General features: G+C 43.0%; 1 protein-coding gene across 10 annotated transcripts in view; it reads right to left on the bottom strand.

The window, feature by feature from the left end:
• GPHN (gephyrin) overlaps nucleotides 1-20,207 on the bottom strand; it is a 2,075,463-nt gene that overhangs the window by 166,996 nt on the left and 1,888,260 nt on the right. For all 10 annotated transcript variants that reach the window (XM_086937114.1, XM_086937115.1, XM_086937116.1 and 7 more), the window contains one exon: nucleotides 3,690-3,732. In XM_086937114.1, the coding sequence (XP_086793240.1) occupies nucleotides 3,690-3,732 (43 nt within the window). The remainder of the gene's footprint in view (nucleotides 1-3,689; nucleotides 3,733-20,207) is intronic.

Below are 20,207 nucleotides of genomic sequence, written 5' to 3'. Positions count from 1 at the left end.
GGAGAGGGAGACACTTCCTCATGTCCCAATTGCAAGGAGACCATTCAGAGACACCCATTGTCCAGCATTTTAGCGCCCCCCAGTTTGAACTTTTAGCCCACAAGCAATTCTCACACCTATTGGACTGAAGGTGTGAGAATTGCTTGTGGGCTAAAAGTTAAAACTGTGGGGGCGCTAAAATGCTGGACAATGGGCGTCCCACAGTGTGTCTGAATAATCTCCTTGCAAGGGGTCACTTACATAAATTAGAGGGGTTTCGCACATTCCCTTTTGGCCCAGGGCCACGCAAATCCTAGAACCGGCCCTGCTGTAGAGTAACTATATTTCTAATAAAGACCATTCACAAAGTCTCCAGAACTGTGGATATTCCTTTTAGAACTCTTTTGGTACCCACTGTTAAGCTTCCTCCTCACAATCACCAGGACCTCTTTCACAATCTATTGAGCACACGCTTACAAAGGGATTCCACCTTCCTGCGATGAAAGTTTGGCCAAACTTCAAACTCTAGCCTGATTATGTATACTCAAAATACGAGGGCTTTGACAATGGCCTGCTAAAGATGCCCACAGCAACACCTAAACGATTGTATGACCGTCCTATTGTTTGCCATACACTTACATCTGATTGCAGTAACAGGGTCAGTTGTCTCCATTTTACTGACCCTGATGTTTACCTAGGATTTAGCTAATAAGTAACTACTTTAGCCCGTACTTCTTAATGCTAGTGAACTATTATTTGATGTATTTATCCTTGCACCTTTCTACGAGTAAGTCCTAAGATTGGCCCATGCTACTAAAGGGACAGAAATTGATACTTTAAGGCACATTTGGAGGCTCAGCAGGAGCACATATAAAAGGCTCCAGGCACTCCCCTGCCTTACTCTTCAAAGAGAATTTCTTACAGTCCCCATGTCCAGAGTAAGTTACATTTCTGAGTGAATGATGGGTTTATAAAAGGACTTAGACTCTTGGATGAATTTCACGCCAAATCTAGACCGATGGGGAACATACAGCACCTATAGGAAAGAGCTCTGCAGGAATATCAGCGTCTTCTCCAGGACACATGTTCTGATTAGGCATCGAGTCATTCCTCTGCTCCTGAAACATCAATATTCAAGAGAAGTGCTTCTTTCACATGCAACCCGCAGTCTTGGCAGTGATGCTGAGCTTTATGTGAGTGAAAAAGAGGCTCAAAGATGCAAAAACTGGGCCAAGTGGAATGTTGACTGTATTTCAAGTTGAGGGGAGCAGTCCAGATGTTGCAGTGACGCTGCACATGCATCTGTAGGGACTTTACAATAATCCTGCTCTCATAGCTGGAAGAACGTCGTCTTCACACTTAAGTTCTGCCTTCAGTATGTGCGCATAGAGATGAGCTTGCCTGATTTCGCTGCTACACTCACCCTGTTTTTATCCAGTAATGCAGAACAAAGAAAATAGGAGCAAACCAAAACGTATTTTAAACAAATGGCTAAAAAACTCAACTAAGCCAAACAGTACAAGCAATGAAGTACAGAAGTGACAGCTTTGCTTTCTTCCTTGTGCGAAATCCTGAATTCTTCGTGGCTCGCGAGGAGCAAGCACAACAGTAAAGATGCATTAAGTGGAGTTCTTGGGGGTTGCGACCTCTTTGCCTTCAACTCCTTTCATAGGATCCAAACCTCCTGGCTATGCTAAGCAGGACAAGCCACCATTGTGTATTCAGAGTGCTGATGCAGACTTTCTCCGGGCATGAGATGAGGGAAGCCTGGATGATGATTTGGGGCGGACGGCCAATCATTTCGGAAAGGGCCTAATTTCCTCTATCTAAGTGTAATATACAATACAGTGCTACGAGGCCTCCGGGTAGTCTGCGCTTAATAAAACCCATTTAATAATAATAATAATTCTCTGAGACCATTCCTCTGTTTTTCTATTGATACTTCCTTATTGGCGTTGAGACTCCTGCTACGGATCTGCTTTTTCATAACAGTCTACTTCCAGCCACTACTAAAATTAGAATTGTTGGAGGTTTGATACTGCCTCCCGGACAGGTAGCTTCATAGTTACTGCCACCACAGTATGTCTTCCACCCTTACTTCAATATAGAATCATTCAAAAACAAAAAAGGGATCAGTTTCACAGCGCGATGCAGGAACATAGAAGCTTAAAGATGTAGCCAAAAGGAATCAGTTTAGACCCATGTGGCACTGGGGGAATTAAGTTACTTGGGATTAGGCCGAAACACGCGGTTTTGTTAAAATCAGCAGGTGGAGACTGGTTTCACAAACGGGTTCAAAGTCTGCTAAGGACCTTACTCACCTTCAGCTGGGCCTCGTGGAATGCTCCAACACTGAGAAGTCCAAGACCAGCCAAATGAAGGGCGTGCCTGGGAGGCCTCTTTTGACATTGCTGATTACGTCAGTGAAAAAACGACTTTACAACACCATGTGCTTCTGCCCTTCTCATTGTATGCTTACTCCCCCAGATCTATTCATGTTTGCATTTTGTCAAATCTAACAGAACTACTGCCTAGATGGTTCAATTATGGATTTAAAGGGGTGTAGAAGGGCTCCCTTTTAGGAAAATACTTAAGTAAACAATCCCTCTCCGCAATGTCTTACCTGTACGTGTTTCGGATACAATTTTTCACCCGCTCGACAGGGGCATTTTACATCAAAGGGCATTTTGCTTCCCCAACTTTTAATCAGTGCTCATATCTTATTTCCTAATCTTTTCTAGCCCGGAGGCGTTCTCCTTGCAGGGCTAATCCTAAGCCTTGGGATGTTACACATGGACTTCCAAACTGTATTCGCATATGCCTTTAGGCACTGCTTGTAAACAACATTTAACATTTCCATCTGACTAAGCAATATTTAGAAACCGCAAAGTTTCTACTACACTGTGATTCTCCCCGCCTTTTCTGAACTGCAATTCATTCTCTTCAAGTCTTAAGTATTTGAAATTAAATTAATTTAATATCCCACCCTCACAAGCCATTTTTGCCTCCTACATTATAGTACACGTCATGCAGTTGCTTTGTGCAAGAAGAGTAGAGGGCTTGTTCAAACTTTTGGATCCAGGGTAAACTGAGGATTTGAAAAGATTTTAATAGAACTTGGGACTGATGTTGCCCCAGAAAGGTTTACAGCCAACAATAAATAAGAGCAATACATCACTATACAGGTATTTTTTAATGAATGCATATTTTTAAAATCAATCGAAGAAAGAAATTCCAGAAATGAACCCACCAGCATAAACATCTTAGCAAGACTTTAGCCAAGTAAATGCGATTTAAATATCAGTCCACTAACTTCATGGGAGGGTCAGCTATCGCAAGTTATTAATTGCAGTTTTCCTCTAACACGATACATGCTACGAGGCGATACCTTGTCAAGATCTGCTAACAAAAGATTCTTAGTTCCTAGAAACCATAATGAACATGTACATTATATGCACAGTTAACAAGTCTATTACATTTCAACTACCTTCCTTCTGAATCCAAATAACTGACTAACTCATCCACCACTCATATTACTTTCATACTTCACTATACTAATTCAACACTAATCCTTTATGGGTTCCAGAGTAGCGTGCTACTCGACCAAAAAGCGCTTTCATTTCTCGTCAGGGGTAGTAAGCGCTATAGAAATGCAATTACAATACAATACCTTATTGGTGGTGAGCTGAAGGTCAGAAATCAGTACTTACTGGCTCTAAGAATGTTCTCCTTGCTGCTGCACCTGGACTGGACCTGCAGAAAGAGATGGCACAGACACCGTCAGATGCAATGCGCAAACAGCGACAGTGAAATATCTAACATTCATGGGCAAGCTCCTGGGACCTAGAGACAGAGGTTTAAGATCATGGATCTGAGTGGTAGGGAAGGAGATTACTTGCAGCCATGCACGTCAGACGCTCTCTTACAATCTTTGAGGGAAATCTTGACAAATCTTCAACGCAACAAAAAAGGCAGAGCGCAAGAGATAGATTTTCTGCCAGCTCTTTGTCATCCATTCTTATCTTTCCAGCTGCATACTGTGTCCCATTTTAAGACAATAAGGCAAAGAACACATTTGCTTTAAGAATCAAAAACAATTTGTTGCTCAGAATAGAAGCTCTAGAAATGCACATAGGAAGAAGTTTAAAAGTCAAAATGTGTGCAATATTTTGTACTGGATACTATTCACAAAAATCTATTCATGCGTTTTCTTACTGCGAAAAATGATTGAATAAAGATTCAAAATTACTGATTCACCAAGTGACTTTAATTAGCACCACAGGCCACAGCAGGACGCTGTACTCATAGGCTTTGCTAGAAGAGGAAAATGTATGCAGTTCAGCTATATCGAGCTACCATAACCGCAAAATAATATATGGTTGTATAATGTGCAAAACACTTTCTGAACTCCTTCCACCACACATCTACCAAGGAGGGCTTGGCAGGAATATTTGTTTGGAGATTGTGAGATCATGAAAAAACACAACTGCAGAGTGCAAAAAGCACCGATTACCCACTCTCAAAAAGGAAGGGTAAATGTGGCCCTAGCATTAGAATACAGCTTGCCTATTTGTTACAATGCAAAGGTGACTCATTTCTCCTTCAAGTCTACTACAAATGCTAATTTGTGCCTCTCTGCTTGAAAGTCAGAGGCATGTGGGCCAATAGGGTAGAGGAGACCGAAGGGGATACCCTTCCATCTTGTTTGCGCCAGTTGGCACTTCTTGCCTTCTCCAATATACTGGTTAAAAGAATGAACAGCAAAAAGGGCCAATCATAGCACCAAATAACAGCTTGATGGGACCAGAGGTAGAAATCTGCATCCAGCGTCTGGGTTGTCGAGTATCTTCTATCAGAATAATCATTAGGGTGGCAATGAATCTACATTGTTTATGAGAAGAACTCAAATTTGAGCCAGAGATAAATAATAAGAAGCGAGTTCTCTGGTCTAACCTAAGACTGTTTGGTGACTTTGGAGTTAGTCAGTACAGACACAGCATTGTAAGGTTAGGCATCTCTACATCCTGTCCAGGGTTCTGAGTTATGTATACATATGACCTGCATGGCAATGACATGGGCCATTCCTGCCGTGTGCACATACACGAGTCGTCAACAATGCGTCTGTCATACCAAAGAAGTCAGGCGAGTTCCTCCTTTGACAGAAACTGGCAAATGCAAAAAATTCAGGAACACTAGGTTCTATTTTCAGCTTCTATAAACTAGACAATTATCTAAAAGTCCTAGATCTCACCCATGTTGTTGTGCCAAATGGGGGCGATTGAAAGACGCAGCAGCATTCAGATCAAGCCAAATGGTTGGTTCAAGGTGGTAACAGTGCACAACTACATTGTGGAACAGAGGCAATCATTGGATTGAGAAGTTAAATTGCCAGGTTATTGTTTGGAGAACGTGTAGCTTGTCTAAGGTTGTAGAGAACTTTTAAAGTGTGTGCTACGTGGATCATTACACCTTCTACAACAAGGGTTACATACTAATCACTTGCTGTTATTTCAGCCACATTTTGTTGCCAAATAAAAAAAAAAGATTAAAAGTTAGCTTTCTTTCACTTTGATATAAGAGGTAACAAGGTTGTGAGCTAGCTGGCCCCACGGTCCATTTTCGTTGAAATTGCAAACAGAAAAATATTGATATTCGCGTTGTAGCTAATTTGCATGTAACTTCATTTTTCATAAATTTAGAGACTCTTGACACAGGCATGGGTTTGATTTATTGCACGGGCCTCATTTCCTCTGCTCGCAGAAGCTTGCCCACAAATAACATACACAATCACACAACAGGCCGGACTCTACTCAATGACACAACCTACTTGTTGCAATGGAACACTGTATGACGGGTAATGTGCAACTTAGGGTGGTGAATGATTGCCTTTCACTAAGGAAAAAACACAAACTGCAAAATGTTGAAAAAACACCCCACCCTTCAAAAAATAGACTTAGTAGTACTTCCCTCAGCCCCAATTTTGGTTCTCATCTGAACAGCTTTAAGTTCTGAAATAAGTGTGCAAGCCTCCCTTTTCCCTTTCTTAACCTTAAAAAATAATGCTGAACCAAAGAAAAGGATCACTGAAGAAAAAAGAACGCAACTACCCCCTCACTACCAAAGTAAAGAAAGTGAGGGATTTGGGGCACATCCAAAAATAAATGCATTGTGCAACGCTGGTTCTTTCATCTTGGAAGGTGAAGTTTTGCTTTCTCCCAGAAAACGAAATGAGGATGAATGATGACCGGCTCAGCGGCAAATGAAGTGAGTCGGCTCGGCGAACTGTGGAATGGAGCTAGCAAAGACAACACAGTCCTAACAAAAAAAGATGAACAAAAAAGAAAAGACTAAAAGAGATCTAGGAAAGAGAAACTACGTCAACGAAAAGTAACCCAAAGGACAAAAGAGAAAACTTCTAAGAGGATAAATGTTAGTGGACAGACAGCGCTAAGGAAGGAAAATGAAAGTCAAGAATCTTTACAAAGTGTAGTAAGGAGCTCAAACTCATAGCGCAAAGCAATGTTTGCGAATGGAAGCAACTCCTTTGATCAGTAATAGTTACTCTCGAGTCGTAGCCTCTATTCCTCCTGAGTTCATCTTTGAGCCCTTCCAACCTACAGTGGAGCTATTGCATGGACAAAAACAAAAGTTTGGTAAGGAACAGAGACTTGGAGCTTGTTGGGTTACTTTTCTAGCAATTCTACAAATGAGTCAGCAGGATTATCCTGCACTCTCCCATCTACGTGCTAACAAAAGACCACCAACTCCTCTACACAGCAAGTTCAAATACTCAGCACTGATCAGTGAAATGGAATGCACACCAGGGCAACTTACAAATGTCACAAAAACCACAATCCACGTTACAACATTTTAAACCAGTTTGAGATTGTAAACTGGTTTAAAGGTCACTAAATCGGTTTCTGCAATTTGAGTTTAAAACGGCCCTCCAGATCCAAAGGGGAGCAATCTGGTAGACCGCTTTAACTAGAGAAAAATAGACAGAAGATGCGCGCTAGACACTGAAATAAATGGGGCGTCTTAATTCTGGGGCCGAACCGATTTAGTTCAAGTGGACTCCCAAAACGCATTAATGATACTCCTCCTTTGCTCCAATGACCTAATGAAAATCCATAACAATTTGGGTTTCGTTTTTATGAATGCATTCTAATGGCAGACATATTGTTCAGCCTAGAAAGTAGCTCATCCTAATGAGATATTTGCACAGTGTAGGTGCCAGAGCTGGGACCTACATTTATTTAAAACTGCTCATCTACGCACTAACTTATAACACTGCTTTCCATTGCCGGAAAAAAGACAAGTTTTAGTTAAAATTGTAATGCAATCTTACCATAATTGCCAAAGCATACATTTTGAAATTTTACACATCTACTTTTTTTTTCTTTTCTATGAAACTGATGCCCCTTGTCGCTGCTGGAGTGAAAATAAAGGTACTCGTACTACTATTGTTGCATACTCAATTTACTGAGTGGATCTTGTTACGAAATACAAAATGCACTGTGCTTGTGGGCCACGGTCTGTTTGGATATTTTATAACACCAGGCTGAAATCCGCTACCACCAAACTATAGTCATAAAAGGTGGATATTCGAACAATGACTAAAAAACATAAACTTCAGCCAGGGTAAGGGGACGTCTTTTGTACTCGGATCCACCAGATTTTATTGCATTTTCAAAGGTGTACATTATGTAGCAATCAGTCATGTTTACATACATCGATCAGAAGAGGTTGTCCCAGTTAGACATTAACAATCACAACAGTGAACAATGTAAAGCAACATTCTTCATATAATATACAAGCAACAAGTCCAGTAAATCTGCTTCCTGGGCATGACAACGGGGACACTCGTTGTTGGTTCCATCCTTCATATTTAGAATGCCAATCAGATGCACCTTTGAGTTATCAGCGCTGCATTTTACTGAACACCATATCTCCAATTCTATTCAGCAAAAAGAAAGGTTTACGAAATATTCTGCATTTTAATTTGAATTAGGGTGAGTCTGGCCCGCACTCTTCCACTGGGCCAATGTGGCTCGGAGTTCAGCCATAGTCCCAACATTTCACCCCCACCAAACAGGAGCCCCCTCAGTCTTGGTCTCTGGTTCCAGCAGGTCTTTATAGAGAAGATAATGTTTTCACACCAATTGTCCCTGGGTATTTCTTGTGATGCCCCGTCATCTCACTGACAGTAGTAAATGTCTTGACACCCTTTTGGGGCTTGCTTCCCTGCCTGACTGTACACTCCACTACTTAGTGCCTTTATTTTCCTTCATAGTCTATTCACTTACCTGCGGGCCAAACGACTCAACTTGGTCATTGGCTTGCCCATCTTTCGCCTCCCAACTTTCGGTTCTTTTGCAACTAGAATTGGCTTGATTGTTACATCTGCCATTTCCAGTCAAATTTATTAAGTCAGAGGCAATACTTTGGTTTAAAGATTAAACCTTGATTTTTGAGGTGTGCATTTATGCCTTAAGACAGCATTTCGATGCTAAATGAACAGATCTTTACCAGTAGAGTAAGTCTCAGTGACATTTTCTAGACTGCAAATGCTGTTTCAATCTTATTTTAAAATGCAAAACGTGGGGGGAAAATACAACTTTATCTTAAAGTGTGACCAACTCGAATGGAAAAGTTAATCCTCTATTTTGCATTCTACAGCTAACACTAATGTGGATCACTTTACAAGGCATATAAACCTTATATTTAAAAGTTGTCTTAAATGAATACACATCTCATAGCAGACTTTACTGGTAAGATTATTCTAAAATTTAAACGATTGTCAAAATCAAGCAACGCCATCAGACCTTGAACCAAGTTCCTCCTAAGCAAACATGCTCCATAATCAAAGTTTGCAGGAGTTGATGACCTCCCCAGGATTTTCAGAATGCTGACCCTTTGTGTGCGTTACTGGACAACAGAGAAGCCTTTTGCCTGTAACCGTACTCCTTCCATGACATTAAGCGGAGGTGAGCTCTAGGTACGACTTGGCAGTGGAAAACCCATGATAAAAAATGGGGCCTCACCGGTGGGTAGGAGCCAGAAACACACAATGAAAAGATAGTATCTAAGGATACTAACTGGCAAACACACACTGACAAAAGTAGGCGCTAGGCTTTTGCACAAGGAGTCCTCAAACAAGCAAGTCAGCCATGCTCATCATGCAGGTAGCGTTCTGGCAACAACACAGATGCAGAGCGGATGCCAGCTAGAACAATGCACAGATATGTGCATGCATTCAGCCACAGTATCAAGCTGAGAGCCGGCCATGAAGGAATTCAAAACAAATATATATAGAAGACAAGAAATAAAGACAGCAGGCTGAGACTAGCACTCTCCTACAAACACACAAAAACATTACTCACTTGTAACGTGAGTTCTCACCATGGTTCACCTTCTCGATAGACTTATCGTGTGACATTGTTCTATACTGTAGAAAGCTGGAACCATTTTGAAAAACAGCTTTAGGATGGAACACTTGTACCAACCTTGCGACAATCTAGATCTATAAGCTGCCACCTCCTACACATACATGTTTCACCCAAAAACAAAATGCGCTGACCATGCTACAGCACAATGGGCGGTAGGTGACTGGGACAATCTGTGGAGATAAAGGCTCTTGGGGAGAACTAGGGGCACAACTCATTAACCCATCCTTCTCCCCTGGAGGTAGTCGTCACAGATTCCCACCATGTGAATAGGAGATCAGTCGCAGAGGGGGGCTGAAGAGGTCAATGTATAGCAAGGGTTAGCCGGTTAGGCACTGTGAGTCCGGACTGATTAGAACTGATTAACAGACTGTGACCTGAATAACAAGATGAGGGGACATTTGGCCATGTTGTAGCTATGCACAAAGCATTGGACACATCTTACAAATAACGCTTTCATCTGCTTAATTTTGTTTTGGTAAAAATAACCCAAACCACCCCACAGTAGAGCCGAGCAGTTACTGAAGCATGGTAATCTAGAATACCTAAAAACCCCGGACATATATGGCAAGCCTGTACCAAACAAATACACTTTCCACACTCCCCACGCTTTAATCATATGAAATAAATTGTGGGAAGGAACTTAGTTTGAAATTCCTCCCCTTTGTATGCACAAAAGATCGCTTTATTGGGCAGTAAGCCAGACAGCACCTACCTCCTTCGGCTGAGCTACACATGCTAATATGCCCTACATAACAATCAAACACTGCTTCCAAAACTTTTTATCCACGACCCATTTTCTTTAGAAAAACACATTTTCGTGACCCATCTAGCTTTAATTCACATGAGGCAGGGGTGGTTTTATAAACTTAAGTTAGTAGGCATGCTTTTAAAAATGCTGTGAATTACCAAAATACCATTCTCTCTACGATTTTGTGTGTTCCTCTCTAACAGCAATTGTTTACACAGGTCACAACCTTTACCTCTACCGTGAATATGTAATTATTGGACTGTGGCCAAGATTTTGAACCGCTCATAAAAAAGGAAGTAGGTGAATTACACTGGAGCTGGAACACTTTTCAGAGTGGGGCCCTGCCCTGTGGCATCAGTTCACTAAAATAACAAAGTTTCTGAGTAATCTTAGAGTTGGTAACGGGGATTTTCACAAATCTGAAAAAACAGCACAGTATGGGATAAGACATCATATGCACTTTTGAGTTAAAAACAAGGTCCAGTTGTGCGCATTTAGTATCTATCTATCTATCTATATATATATATTCCCAAAAAATTATAGCGCAAACACTGACTAAAGGCATTTGAACACAAGCACCAGATTACAGAACATAAGGTCAGACTCATTGTACTTTAAGCACAGTAGATTAAGTGGTTTGCCCTGAGCCAACACTGGGTCTCGAACCTGGTGAGCCAGATTCAACGTCTGCAGTTCTTCCATAGACCACAAACATATTTATCAATGTGTGTGAAAGTCATGCAGAAGTGAGCTACATCACTTCCAAGAAAACACATAGGCTTGTCCCGGAAAGGCCCCATTGTTGCTTAAAGTGTGGGGCTCTGCATGCTGATTTCGCGCACCTCACGTGGAATTGTGTTAAAATTAAAACCTATTGGGCAGCGGTTTTTCGGACACTTGGTAAAATGGTAGAATTGGAGATTACACCCACTCCTGAGATAGCGTTGATGGGCTATGTGGAAAACTTCCCTAGAAAGATACGGAAATGTATAGCCTACTGCTGGCCAAGAGAGATTGCACTTAAGTGGGACCACAAAACAGTACCGACATTAGCGAGTTGGCTAAATAGCTTAGCGTACTGCAACACTAACAGCAATTTATATATGCTAGCACCTTGCCACGATCTTCACGCCCTAAAGACATATAGGCCAGTGCTTTAAATGGGCTGGTACTCACCAGTGCTGAGTACCGGCACTTCTTATTTTTCGCACTTTGAGTACTGGCACTTCTCTACTGCCCAGGAGAGTGCCGGTACTCATAAACGGTAGGCGCATTGGCTGCTTGTGCTGGTGACCGGACTGACAGCCAAGGCACTTCTATAGCCGTGACTGGTGAGCTGAGCCCCCGCTGAACTATTCAGCGGGGGCTCATTTGCATAACGTCGGTGTTCACCATCCTGCTGTGTTGCTGTTGCAATCAAGACAACATAGTAAGCAGGAGTTGAACTAAGAGGGTTTATTTAAGAATAAAGTCAGGATAATAAAACCCACAAGAAGAGACAACATAGAGCGATGCTGTCTTGTCCAGTTAACAGAACATAATGACACGACAGCACACATCAGTCATAGAACACAGAACGGTAAATATGTCATGGAGGAATAGCAAAGTAATTAAAAAGGTACAGATACAACATCTCCCTTCCATAAACAAAAGAAGAAAAGCAAATAAAAGTATGAACATTAATATAAATAATAATCTTTAAACTTTGCAGGAATAACAATATTTCTCTTTCCATTAGTCTGATTCAAATCAGATCTAGATTTTGAGGAAACATTAGTTTCTTCTAACAAACCTTCCGCAAAACCATCAGAAGAAATCAAATTTTCATTTGAATTACTGTTCTCACCCCTTTCCAAACTGTTACAAGATTGAAAACTTGTCTCACCAACATGTGAATCCTGTAGCGGTTGTTCTACAACATCTGAATCTTGTAGTGGTTGAGCTTCATTCAAAATGTCTTTATAACACAAAAAAGAAGAATTGTCCAAATAACCTTTTCCATCAACCTTTTTTAAAATAATGTCTTTTTGAAAAGGTTCAATCTTAATAATTACACTTTTGTTCCACCAGCCCTTGTTTTTAATCATTACAGATGAATTAGAAGCTCTAACGACCTGTTGAGGCAAAGAATACTTAGATTCACCTTTTATAACCTTTTTTGGTTTTCTGATAATCACCCAATCTCCGGTTTCAAATTCACAGTTAACTTGAGGGGAAATCCTATTACCTAACTTGTACTTTTATTCAAAATTATCTCTTACACAATCATCAATAGATCTCACAGAAGTATGCCCATCTATTTTTTTTAAAGTAGACAAACTTTTTTCAAAAACTGGTTTTATTATATCATTTGCATCTCTACCCTTCAATAAGAAAAAAAGGTGTAAAACCTGTTATTGAATGTGGAGTGTTCAAATAACTCCAAACCTTTTGCTTTATATGTTTCTTAACATCCATGCCTGATGATAAAGCTGTTTGTATCCCCTCCTTGAAAAATGTGTTAGCTCTCTCAACCAGTCCATTTGCAGCTGGAAAATACAATGGGCTTTTAGCATGCTTAATATCATGCTTACTTAAAAAATCTACCATTCTTTTTTAAACAAAATGTGTACCATTATCGGACACTAATTTCTTTGGAAACCCTTCAACAGAAAACATCTTCTCTAAAATATCAATTACAACTTCAGTACTTGGAAATTTTACAAAATCATACGAAATCCATTTCGAATAATAATCAGTCAAAACAATTAAATATTTCATTTCTTCTCCCAAGATATTATATGATCGAGGCAGCCAGGTGACAGCGCAATTAAGAAAGCAAGGGAAGGTGACGAGGTTAAAATGGCTTTAATCCTTTAATTCTTTTGAGTGAGTGGCCTATGTTTGTCTGTTTGCCAGTGCTTTTTTGTGTGAGGAAAAAAGTGAGAGAAAGGGAGAGATTCGATACACTGTTGGGAGGTATATTAAAGGAAATGTGTGGAATGCTTTGTGTGTGCACGTCTGCTTGATTTTTTTCTATGTGCACGCTCGAGAATATATTGTGTTGTGCCAAGCAACAGCAAACAACAGTATGGAAGCTGCAAATATTGTATAACACGGAAATGTTAAAACATCACCGCGTTTGGCTGACGTTTTGTGTAATGAATTAACCTGTTTTATTTATAGAAACACATTTGACGTGTTTTGGTATGTGCTGCAACTAGTATTAAAGTCAATAGGTATCGGTATGTCTTGTTCTTAGCCCCGCCCCCAGCCCCGCCCACTCACCCCATTTAAATGAGTACCTGCCCTATTTTTTCCCCATTTAAAGCACTGATCTGGCCCCACTAAAAGGGTATACGACTGCACCACGTTCACCCTCCGCCTTACAACAGGAACAGGGGATAGTCCCCACAGGAGTGGGTTAGTCGGAATTATAGCGCCTTCGGTGATCCAAGACACATGGTTACATAAAGACTTAGCCCAGATTATAAATACATTATTATTATTATTATTATTAGATCGGTTTTGTACAGCGCACGGTTACCCTAGAGCATCCCGGCGCTTTGCCATCTGTCTATAGGTGTGGGAATGAGTGTACCGGGGCGGGTAGGGCGGGTGGGCAGATTTGTGATGTTGAGTTATAATAGCTGCTTACTCCGTATTGGTGTTAATTTGCAAATGGCTTCCTTTTTGTAAATGACGTATTATGCAGTGAGCACTCATGGACCATGGCTTTGTGTATGAAAATGATAAATAAAGTTTAAAAAAAAAGTAATGCATAAGTGGAATGATTTTGTATGATTGCGTATAGTGAGCACATTCTCTGTTGAAATTGCTTTGAGAAGTAAAAATAAACTGGCAGTAGTAAAATACTGGAAGGCTCATTTGGAGTCTGGCTTGGGAATATTTGCAAGAATTTGTTTTGAAACAGGAATTGGGGACCTAGTTCAGCAGCTTTGCATCAGTGGTGCAGGAGATTTTTTCAGAATGGGGGTGCTGGTATCAATGTTATTCATGATAGGGGGATTGTGAAAAATGTAGCTTCACACAAAGTGTAGCAAATGTACTGAGAAGGAAAGTGGTAAGGATTTATGTAGCTGGTGGTGCATTCTGGAGCAGACTGTCACAAATATATTACTAAAACATCGTACAGTAGTGCACCATCATTTACAGACAGCATGTTTTACCTTTAAATGGCCACCACATTTGAATAGGCATACAAATGTATTGATAAAACTATATAGCACACAAATGATGTGTAGAAATCAGGTTTTAGTGAATATTTATCCTTACACATCAAGTAAAATTCTCTTGATTTATTTGATCGTATTAAAATCATTGCTGCCGTCACTCTTCAGAATTGCAAACTGTGGTTCGTTTTTGCTTTCCTAACTGCGGATATATTCTGAAATGTGAGGTTTATTTACATTTAGTAGTGTGTAACGAAAAATGACATCCTACAGCCTTTCCTTTCACACTTCCTGTCCCGCAGCAAGATTGTCAAATAGTTCACTTTAAGAGTAAGAATAGTGAACACCAGTCCCTAAGTTAACCCCTTGGCTGTTGGGGTAATATTCCTGCTGTGCCGGGGGGCGCGCACAGCGCCCCGGTGCTCATGACATAACTTTACTTCCCACATTCACTCTCCCACCCACGTCAAAGGTCACACTCTCGACCAGATCTGGTCCTCCAATTGCCCCGTTGAATCCCTTTCAATCTTACCCTGCACCTGGTCCGACCATCACCTGATTTCCTTTTCTCTTCCCATTCACCCCCCGATCAAGCCCCCGCTCCCCAAAAACACCTGGGTTCGAGCATGGGGCCGAGTAGACCCTGACAGTCTATCCTCCATACTCACTTCCTCCGCTCCCCTCCTCCAAGACCTATCTACCTGCTCCCAGGTCACGGCCATTGACCAATGGCTCTCTGCAGGCTGTGATACCATTGCTCCTCTGAAGCGGGTCTCAACCAAACGAGAGAAGGACGCCAACCAGTGGTTTAATCAAGATCTTAAAGCCACTAAACTGGCGGTGCGGCGTGCGGAGCGGGCCTGGAGGAAAAACTACTGCCCCTCCTTACGTTTAGAGTTTATAAACATCCTGACCCTATATAAGAAAAACATCCTTGAGGCAAAAACCATCTACTTTTCCTCCAAAATCCTCGCAGCCGAAAGCAAATCGAAGGAAATCTTTTCGATTGTTCACAATCTAGCGTTCTCGGACAGAACCTCTCTCAAACCCACCCCTTCTCTGGAACTCTGTCACTCCCTAAATAATTTCTTCATTCAAAAAATCGAAACCATTAAAACCAATATTCCCCCTCCTTCCCCTACCTTTGTGGACCCTCAGTGTCCTCCTCCCAAGGACCATCTCACCACCCTCCCACCTCTAACTAAGGAATCAATAAATGCCATAATCCCACTTGTTAAATCAGGGTCCCCGCTAGATCCCTGCCCGGCTCATATCCTCCGTCATATCTTCTCTAACTGCCCAGATCCCCCCCTCCACCTTCTCAACAGTTCCTTATCCCAGGGTGTGGTACCCAACTCACTTAAATCTGCTGTAATAGTCCCTATCTTGAAAAAGCCTGGTGCCGATCCCTCTATCCCAGCCAATTTCCGCCCCATCTCTCTCCTACCTTTCCTGGCGAAAGTACTCTAGCGTCACGTCACCTACGCCCTGAGTTCTTTCGTGGAGAAGAACGGGGCTCTTGCCCCCCGCCAGGCCGGGTTTCGCCCCGCACACTCCACGGAGTCGGTAGTGCTTTCGGTCCTTGATAACCTCAGGGAGGGAATGGATACCAACCAACCTCAGGCCCTGGTTCTCCTCGACCTCTCAGCCGCCTTTGACACGGTGGACCACTCCATCTTACTTTCCCGTGTCAGGGCGGCGGGGATCGGGGGTACCGCGTTGGTCTGGTTATCCTCCTTCCTGAGGGATCGCACCCAGGCTGTTCGCCTGGGTGACTTCACTGCAGACTTCCGTGACGTTCAGTGCGGGGTTCCCCAAGGTTCCTCCCTTTCCCCCCTCTTATTCAATCTCTACATCTCCCCTCTTATCTTTTCATTGCAACAAATGGAGGTCACCGTATTTAATTATGCGGATGACCTCCAGCTTGTGTTCAACCTCTCCTCTTCCCCCGATTCTGTCTCCAACTTTCAAACTATCATGATTCACATCCGAGACTGGATGAACCACAACCATCTTAAGCTCAACCCAGATAAGACCGAGCTGGTGTTGACGGGTGGTTCATCCAGCCCCTGGTCCCCCATTTTCTGGCCCCCTTCCCTTGGTGCCCCACCTGTTCCCTCCACCTCGGTTAAAACCCTAGACATCAAGCTCAATTCACAACTCACCCTTCACTCCCAGGTGAGTTCTGTGGTTTCTTCCTCCTTTCTGGCTCTTCGCACCATTCGCAAGGTGTCCCGTTTCTTTTCTTTTGATGCCCTAAAACTTATCACTCTTGCCATGGTCGTATCCCGCCTGGACTATGGCAACGCCCTATATGCAGGTATCCCTGCATATAGTCTTCGGCGTTTGCAGCAGATCCAGAACCAGGCGGCACGCCTGGTGTTCAAACTCCCTAAGTCCTCCCATACCACTCCCCTTTTGAAAGCTTTACATTGGCTTCCCGTCTGGGCCCGTGTCCAGTTTAAGCTTGCATCTATCACCTTCCAAGCACGACTGGGCACGGCGCCAGCTTTCATCTCCTCGGAGATCATTCCCTACGTTCCATCTAGGGAACTGAGGTCATCTTCCCAATCCCTTCTTACTGTCCCACGGTTTCGAAGAAAGAAATGGGGAGGCTCGAAGTTTGCGACTCTCGCCCCGACTTTTTGGAACTCTCTGCCTGCAGAACTCAGAGCTTCAACCTCATATCTGTTATTTCGGAAACAACTCAAGGCATACCTTTTTGCCAAATCCTTTAATTAATACCTTAGTCTCTCTTTTTTCCCCTACCCCGGGACTTCTTCTCTGACCTCTTTCAGTTTTTAGCGCCAAGAAACCGCTGGTGTACGTGCGCTGTACAAATAATTTTAAATAAATAGAATGACGAGCTAAGCTCGTCATGAGCTACAGTGCTCCTGTGCTCATGATAAGCTGAGCTCGTCACGGCCACACCCACACCCATTTCAATAGAACGTTCAGCACAGCAGGGGAATTATCCCAGCGTGCGAGCGTTCTAATGGCCATGACGAGCTCAGCTCGTCATGAGCACCGGAGCACTGTAGCTCATAATGAGCTGAGCTCGTCATGAGCATGCAAGGGTTTAAAGGAATAAGCAGCAATTTTTCAGAAGACAACCTGACATTTGATCTTAGTCATTAAAATGTAAAGGCATCTTTATTTATTTCTCTTCATGACCCACAAGAAATTGGCTGGAGATCTACCAATGGGCCACGACCTACAGTGTGCGAAAACTCTTATTTAACATTTATTCCCAACTCTTCCCTGTAAACCTACATTTCCCACCCTATTTTACTCTTGAGCAATGACATCCACCCAAACATAATAACTTATCTTCATGTGTCCTCATATATGTATACCCACTGTTTTCTTGACCTCCTGGCCTGCCTCGTCGATTTCTAGCTCAATCTCTCTTCCCCTATTTCCTCTGTCCCTCATTTATCCATCTCTCTGTGTCTATTCACACCACCTGCTCGCTTGAAATAACCAACACAATATCACCAATCTTGTGCCCAGCCTGTTCTGTCAGGCCCTGTACCAGGGAGAGAGAGAGAGTGGTGTGCTTTTTCCTTCACAAGCAGGGAAAAATTATTCATTTATTTATTTATTTGTTAAATTTGTAAGGCGCTCAGCTACCCAAAAAGGGTTTCCCGGCGCCAAGACGGAACATTAGCAGAAAAGCTGGACCTTCCGTAGATGTTACTGATCAAACAGCCAGGTTTTGAGTTTTTTTCGGAAACGTATGTAATTAGTTTCTTTACGGATGGAGGTAGGAAGAGTATTCCAGATGGAGGGGCCTAGATAGGAGAAAGACCTCCCTCCCATTCCGGAGAGTTTAAGGCGCAGGCAGCTCCACAGGTCCACACGCCCGCTCTCGGCACCATAGTGCAATATTGTGATTAAGTGAGCCACCTGCGTCACTACAAGCTCCTTCCCCCACCCACAAGGGCTCCAAATTCTACTTCTCCCCAGGTTCACCTTGGGACAAATCACTTTGCCACTGAGTTCATTGTATGTGCTGCTTTATTGGGGAGCAAGTTGGGCAGCACTTACCTCCTTTGGCTGAGCCTATCACCCCCAACAATAATTACTAATTTTCATGTGTTCTTATATCTGTCCATCCGCTGTTGCCTTAACTGCCTGGTCTGCCCTTTCATGGACCAGGCACATCTCATTGGTTCCTTGCTCCATCTTTCTTCCACTGAACAAAGCACCTGGTGGCATCCATGGACACAAAGTTACCCTGTAAGAGTCACCACGGGGGTTAGTTCTAGCCATGCACTGTTTTTAATTCTGTATTGATTGGTGTATACCATCATCTCAAGTAAATAAATTAATATATGGTGGCCACCTGTATAGGTTCTAAGAGGGACTGCCCCTCCATCCTTGTATGCCACAAAGCGCATTGAGGTGGTTCAAATTTGCTAGGGTCTGTTACGCAAGTTTGCACATTTGTGCATTATCTTGGTCACATTGTTCTTACTCTGCCTGCTGTGTCTTTAAATGCTTCGCATCTCTCTGTAGGCAGTGCTAAAATACCATGAACCTTTCCCTCGTCGTTTCTACCTTTGCAAATTAAATTTCTTAGAATAGGATAAGTTGTGGCACTAACGTGCAGCGCTTCCTGGGGGGTAGTAGAGCACTGCACGCTGCTGCCCCGAGGATGTTCACCCCAGGCTGCTCGACCCACCACGACTTGGAAACCTCGTCTCATTTGGCATGGTACAGAGGTGTTGTGTTTACATTAAAAAAGTGCTAGTGGGGCGGGGTGTACCGTGGGGCGGGGCTACAGTCTACGGGCCATGGATGTGAAAACTTTGGGCAAATGTGTGTCTCCTCTGTGGGAGACCGATCACCTAGTTGTGACATATAGTGGTGTGTGTTTGAGTACCATTAGTGTCGGTGCCAGGAAATATTCAGAGGTTGCACAATTATTTTTTTCCAACATGTGTTCCTGTCTTGTCGTTCATTGTGATGTATTCACTGTTTTACAACATAAGAATGGAAGCGAGCTGAGCAATTCCATTCTTTTTTTTTTTTTACCCGGGTCCAATGATTATGCCTCTTATACTCCTGGACCAGGACCAGCCAAGTCGTGTTGAAGGTCCTACAGGTTGAAATACACCTAGATTGAGTAAAAAGCAACTATAACTCTTCTTATGGGACATCTCTACTACCAAGATATCAAATCACGTCTACAAGCCGTGCAAGGTGGTTGGTATGCTCCTTACTGAAGAAAAGGCAAATAAACAAAAAAAAAAGGGGAGAAAAAAAAAAAAAAAAAAGAATGGAAGTGCTCAGCTCGTGTACATGTACAATGTTTCATTGAAAGTGCTTTTACCGAGTGTCTAAACTAGATGTTTACACATTTGTATCACATTTTTAAATCAGCATGCTTTCGGCATGCCGCAAAGCATTTGCTTGACTCCCGGTCACCCATACTCGCAACTTCTATTTCCACGATAGCCACTTTGTATGTACTGTATACATGTAACCCAAAAGGCTGTGTGTGAGTGGCTGTGTGCGTGGCTGTGCGTGTGTGTGGCTGTGCGTGTGTGTGTGGCTGTGCGTGTGTGTGTGTGTGGCTGTGCGTGTGTGTGTGGCTGTGCGCGTGTGTGTGGCTGTGCGCGTGTGGCTCTGTGCGTGTGTGTGTGGCTCTGTGCGCGTGTGGCTGTGCGTGTGTGTGTGGCTCTGTGCGCGTGTGGCTGTGCGTGTGTGCGTGGCTCTGTGCGCGTGTGGCTGTGCGTGTGTGCGTGGCTCTGTGCGCGTGTGGCTGTGCGTGTGGCTCTGCGCGCGTGTGGCTCTGCGCGCGTGTGGCTCTGCGCGCGTGTGGCTCTGCGCGCGTGTGCGGCTCTGCGCGCG

The sequence above is a fragment of the Lissotriton vulgaris genome, chromosome 9 (genome assembly GCF_964263255.1).
Source record: "Lissotriton vulgaris chromosome 9, aLisVul1.2, whole genome shotgun sequence".
Classification (NCBI taxonomy): domain Eukaryota; kingdom Metazoa; phylum Chordata; class Amphibia; order Caudata; family Salamandridae; genus Lissotriton; species Lissotriton vulgaris.
This window is presented reverse-complemented; position numbering and strand designations above follow the sequence as displayed.